The sequence below is a fragment of the Branchiostoma floridae genome, chromosome 5 (assembly GCF_000003815.2).
Source record: "Branchiostoma floridae strain S238N-H82 chromosome 5, Bfl_VNyyK, whole genome shotgun sequence".
In the NCBI taxonomy this organism is placed as follows: domain Eukaryota; kingdom Metazoa; phylum Chordata; class Leptocardii; order Amphioxiformes; family Branchiostomatidae; genus Branchiostoma; species Branchiostoma floridae.
Genome location: NC_049983.1, coordinates 4473638 through 4479981, shown reverse-complemented (window position 1 = coordinate 4479981; position 6344 = coordinate 4473638). Strand labels below are relative to the sequence as shown.

The window sequence follows — 6344 nt, the reverse complement described above, 5'->3', positions numbered from 1 at the left end:
TATACACACACGCGCGCGCGCACACACACACGCACGCACGCACACACACACAAACGCACACACACACAAACAAACGCACACACAGACAAACGCACACACACACAAACAAACGCACACACAGACAAACTCACACACACACAAACGCACACATACAAACACACGCATAAACACACACACACTCACACACACACGCAATCGCACGCATACAGACACGCACACACACACACACACACGCACGCACGCACACACACAAACGCACACACACGCGCGCGCACACACACAAACGCACACACACACACACACAAACGCACACATACAAACACACACACACTCACACACACACACACACACACACACACGCAATCGCACGCATACAAACACGCACACACACAAACACACACACACGCGCGCGCACCAAAAAAATACCTCTATTTTTAATGGAGATAATAAACAAACCTACCAACATGATGTGTTTACTGGCGGGTGGTTCGTATCCTTCCGGTAAGTTCCGACGGGACACGAGCTTTAACAGATGGGTGTAGTTTTCTACCACCTGTAGGAACAATGGAAACATCATTACATGTTAAATTACACTGCTAAATGCCTTACGCTGTTACGTGCCCTACACTGTTATGTGTCCTACCTGTTATGTGTCCTACCTGTTACGTGTCTTACATCGTTATATGTTCTACATTGCTACATGTATTACACGTTCGGTGCCCTGCACTGTCAAGTGTCCTACACTGTTACGTGTCTTACATCGTTACACGTTCTATACTAGTACTGCTACATGCCTCTATAGCTACTGTTAAGTGCCCTACATTGTTATGTGCCGTACACTGTTATGTGTCTTACATCGATACATGTTCTACACTGCTGCATGCCTTACACGGTCACTTGTCCTACATTGATATGTGTCCTACACTGTTACGCGTCTTACATCGTTACATGTTCTACACTGCTGTATGTCTTACACTGATACGTTTCAACGCCACTACGTGTCATTCACTGTTACATGCCCTACGGTACTGCATACACTTCTGGTACTACACTATTACATGTACGTACCCGACAACGGTATAATCAAATGTTGCAAGTCCTAAACCGTTACATATCCAACAATGTTAAGTGCCCGTCCTACACTAATATATTACATGTCCTACACTCCTACATAGGACTGTTACATGCCCTACATTACCATGTACCTACACTGTAAAAGTGCCATACTTGCATTGGCATGTACTAGTTTTCTGTGATCATTGCTATTTTGTCACTGCAATGAAAATCTATCCTGTTTGCGTTAGGCGGCGTTTCGCGGAATAATCTTACACAGAGGTACAAACGTATAGAAATGTCTGTTCAATGGTTCGACGTCTGTCTGGTGACATTACGCCATATGGCACCTGTGCCTGTAAGTCCGGTACTTAAGAACAGGTGTGTCTCCAGCCCTTAAGACAAGGAGCTAAATGTTCTGACAGTAAAGTCCTGAGAGCGACCTGCGTGATCTTATGTTGTCTCCGGTAAATACAACACGACTGTCTGGGGTAACAGTTTCCAGAGCTGTGGTTATTTTACAAACTTTTATCTAATTCTTCTGTGACATCGTGAAGAAGTTTCACCGCTTACGTCTAAAACAGTGTAAAGTACCTCCATCGCAGAAAATGTAGTTCCGTACCGTTTTATGAGGCCATAAGGGCAATGTGGGTTGTTTGTTTGTTTGTTTGAACCTATGTTTATTCATGAAAGCTGAAATCGGCCTGCAGGCCGCTCTTCATTGTTGACCACGTTAATGGAAAGCGAAGCCCATTTCTCCCTAGGCCTTTCGCCACCTTTTACCTCCCCAACCGAAGTCAGGGCCCTATTTTTACCCCCGGTAGAGCGAAGGTAGAGTACGTCTATTCAGGAATCGGCCCGTGGCCCCCGATCTCTTGTCCGTTAGCCACTCGGCAATTCGACCTCACCAGCCATGTTTTTAGAGATCTTTCACGAACTAATGAGGTCATCCGGCGAAGGCTCTACTTTGTACACACAACCGTGGCGCCTTAACTCATTTATCTCGCACATATCTTTGTTGCTAAATCTGAGCCGAAATCAAACGCCAGTTGTGTGGAATTTAATTTGGTGGGGACAAAGCTCGACGGTTGTGTATTAATCACCGTTTGGCAGTAACACATTAGCCGTTACCATGGGTGCTTCGACAACGTTTGTCGTGAGGGCAAAATGCTGAACTTTGCGGCATCTGAGTTTTGCTTAACAGGTGTTACTCGATGTGTTTCATGTAAAGTACTGATGACCTAGATTCACCGGTGTTTCTGTTTGGCGTGACTTTGTATACAGTAGAGTAGACCTACACAGTCAGCATATAACGTTACATGTCTCACAGTCTTATGTCCCCGTGACTCTGTTTCTTTATCAGTAAGAAGTATTAATGTTTCCCTTCAGACGTTGCATAGAGAGTGAACTTTGCATAGACTCGCATGACTGTACACAATATCCGATTATGAAACGTTAACGCACGTAACGCATGTCAACCTATATCCATTGTCATATCAAACTGGAATTCATTTACTTGATATTACTAAATGTCCTGTTTCTACAAAGAAAACGGGTTAACAAGTGGATAAAGGTGAACTAGCGTTACATGTACAGGGTGCCTATAAGTACTCATACAAATGGTACTTGCTAGTTGTAAAACTCGCATGGATTCCGTAAAACCAATTTGTTTCCCTGATTGCTGTGAAGCAAACACTACCGCGGAACAGTTTGATTAACGCTGTGCCTACAGACTCCTTTCATAAGTGAACAACCGTACACATTTCCTACTCTTAGCTTGTGAAAACACTTCCAGAGTATGCATTGTATGAAACAAAACATACGTTAGAAGATACCGTTATGATGGGATACCGTCTCAGGGATGGAGTACCAGCCATATTCTCTTAAAATAACGTATTCTTGTACGTGACATGACAATACTGTAACACTGCGGCTCATTTCTTTCCTCGAACACGAAACTGTTGGAGCAACGTCAATTTCGTCAAAAACGTTTGTGGCTGTAACCATATCTTTCTTCCGGGTCCGAAACAGTGATGGCTCGGGCCACCGCATGTATTATTAAGATGTCGTTTTGTCGTAATGATAACTTGGGTTCGAATCCCCTGACATGCCAACGATGTTGTGACTTAAACTGTTGCCTGGCTCTGTGACATTTGTATAAACATCTGTTACGGCATGCATATTTATTTAACCATCTTAACGTACTGCAACTGTAGACCGACCTTTTCATAACGGTATGCTGTCTTCTCATTTTGAAAACCAAGAACTTCCTAGCCCCACAAAATACTATATATCTATCATTTCTGTCTATTCGTTATTTTCGTCAATTGTGGAGTCTTATTTCTGAATGTTCTGAAGATACATAATATTATATAACATGCCGAAATGTTGAACGCTGTTATACTGGACCAGGTGTAGAATTCAGAGCTACGTGTAGGTCACCCCCGTAAAAAGAAACCACTTGAAAATTGGGAGAAAGAATCCGAAATAGTGTAGCCCATCAACCAAACTACAAAAAAAAGCCTAATATTTTGAAATTGTCGTTTTCCAACAACTGAACTGGTATGCTGTTGTCAGGAAATATAACAAAACGAATCCTTTCTTTCTAAACTAGGAACTATAACCTATGTTTCACTCCCGTGTGTACCGTGTTTATACCATAACACGCCAGCACAAACGTACCGGCAGGTAGGGACTATAGCCACAACATTCTCCGGTTGCGGCCACTACAACGGGGTTAACAAACACCAAATATTCCCCTCACCCTCTTCCATCGCTTCGACCTCTCGTTCCTCATGGCTTCCTTCAGGGTGATTTGTGCCTCTTCTTGTATCCGTAGTAGCTTCTGTTCGGCTGTAGACATGTTTGTACGTCCTGTACTTGTATCCCTACCTTGGTAGAAACGCTCATGGTATCTTCATACTGTACATGTCCGTGTGTTCTATTCAGTAACAGTCCACACGTCACTTGTGACCATGGTGCATATACAAAACCCTGCCCGCTCCCACAATGGGACCCCGCTATCCGATCTCCTAGGTTTAGCTCGAGTTGCCGGTACTATTTTCTCACGGCCCACTTGAAGTGAATGGCTCGTCGGACACCAAAAACCCGTTCACAGCGGAAGCTAATGTCCTTAACGCGACAGAGAAAGCTTTAAGGAGATTTGAAGTGTTAAGGGTGGCTAGCAACCCGCCCGGTACTTAATGAGATCGAGCCATCGGAAAGTCGTGTTTGCTGGGCAAACAGTCCAATCATAGAGTCGATAGCCTTTCAGTTCTGTTTCTTTGTTATCGTGTCAATGTTTGGTTGTTATTTGAACTGTAATCAAGCCTTTCACTGGCCAGTCAAAACCGTGACGGTGATGGAGGCTATGAACTCCACCATGCGGGACCGGGAAGAAGTGCAGTACCAGGCGGGCACAATGTAAATTGTGAACAGTTGTATGTAGTGAGGCAATGTTTTGCAGGTAAGAATTGAACTAGCATAAGAACAGTCATGCCATCCCTAGCTATAGAATGATCATTTAAAAATAGAACAGACATTGTATTTCCGTTTTAGCAACAAGTAGCAAGATTGGGAGGGGTCCAGAGTCGGACAGGGAAGACAACAGGCGGTACCGTGGATTAAAGAGGCGGTATGGATAAGAGAGTCAGCCCCAGTGATGAATCGGGACGAGGGGGGATACAAACTTGGACACGTTTGGGATAATCTTCTCGTCGTAAAAGTGCCACCTACATTGGCTACATATAGCGGCGAGAAGCAGAACTCCAGTCAGAAGCTCTGAGGAAGGTGTCTGATAGACACCGAAACGTAAGCAAGTAAGTTTAATTTTGGTTGTGTAAAAGAACTCTCCTATATCCCAAGTAGCAAGATGCTTCTTATGTTACAAGGCGTACCCTTCTACCGGCGCCCCACCCCTCACCCCTACACATTTGTACACCTGCTATTCTACTCTTGCCTCTGTCAAAAGGTAGATGACGTCACGTAACTTTGGGCAACTTTGTACACTTGCCACGCACTGGTGTACCGAAATGCGAATGGAACGAAATGGAACGAAATGGAACGAAATGGAATACTGTAAATGCATTTAAATTCGCGGGGATTTAATTTCGCGGTAGCGGGGAAAAGGACTTTTCGCGGTGGATGTAAGTTCGCGGTAACATCATAGACTTCAGTCTGATACCATAATAGAAAAATGTTCGCGGTGGTTTTAAGTTCACGGTGAAGTGGTCACCGCGAAAACCGCGAACATTAATCCACCGCGAACATTTCTGCATTTACAGTATACAGCAAGTGCGAAATGGAACGAAGTGAACGAAATGGAACGAAATGGAATGTACAGAAAGTGCAAAATGGAACGAAAGGAACGAAATTGAACGAATGTTGTGATTTCAGGGTTCCATCTCAATCTATGAATAATCGAGGTGTGATGTATATACTATCTGTGTTTTTACTCGCAGCGCTTGCCATGGCCGAACCTGATACATGCAGTGTTTTGTGCTAATCTGGGAAGCTAATCTTTGTTTATAGCTATCATAAACAGGCAGTTCTCTTTTCAAATAATCATAAAATATCTTTTTTGCCAAACTTTCGTGGCTTAGTGCGCAGTTTCAGCTTTCCGGCTGCCAGTCTGCATGTCTGGGTGGCTTTCAGTTTGTCCTGCATGCAGACAGCCTGTGGGTCGCTTGAGGGCGCTTTTGTTGCATCATGCATTGCGCTATGTTTCTACAGTGTTTCTTGTATACGTTATTAAGCGCTTAGCCCATTATCTATCATACAGTAATTTGCAGGTAGGTAATCTTCCTGGACTTTCAGACATAGTTGGGGAGGGGGGCACTCGTTCCATGCCAGTCTGACGTCATATACAAATTGAAAAGCATTTAATGCATCGTCAGTGTTCTCAACATTGGGGTACGATTTTGCAAGTTGTGGAAAGGCACCAGGACAGTTCCTCGTCTCTTTTTAAGCTGCTTATATATCTCTCTATATAAATAAGTGAGTATATGTGTGTCTGAGATATATGTGAAGGAACGAGTGGATGTTCAGTGTAAACAGTCAGGAACTGTCTGGGGAATGATTTTTGGCGCGAACCGTGAGAGAGTGTGTGTCTTTGTCAGACGTGTAACAAAGCAGGCTTTGTTTTCAGACACACCTAGCTTAATGTCACTTTATTAACGGCGGAGTGAGTACATCACGTCCACAGTAGTCTGTCACCTTTACTGATATTACAGAATCCAGACTATCGTTGATTGGACTACTCTCCAAGCAGAGGTTAGGCTCCGACTGTTTTT

General features: G+C 43.9%; 1 protein-coding gene across 2 annotated transcripts in view; it reads right to left on the bottom strand.

Moving 5' to 3' along the window:
• The window catches only part of LOC118415362, a 13958-nt gene extending 9668 nt beyond the window's left edge, over positions 1-4290 (bottom strand). The window contains exons 1-2 of one of the 2 annotated variants that reach the window (XM_035819915.1): positions 3818-4290; positions 461-553 (exon numbers count right to left, since the gene is read on the bottom strand). In XM_035819915.1, coding sequence (XP_035675808.1) covers positions 461-553; positions 3818-3916 — 192 coding nt within the window. In that variant the 5' untranslated portion in view covers positions 3917-4290. The remainder of the gene's footprint in view (positions 1-460; positions 554-3817) is intronic. The other variant, XM_035819916.1, reaches the window with a different exon arrangement.
• Between the last annotated feature and the right edge of the window lie 2054 nt (positions 4291-6344).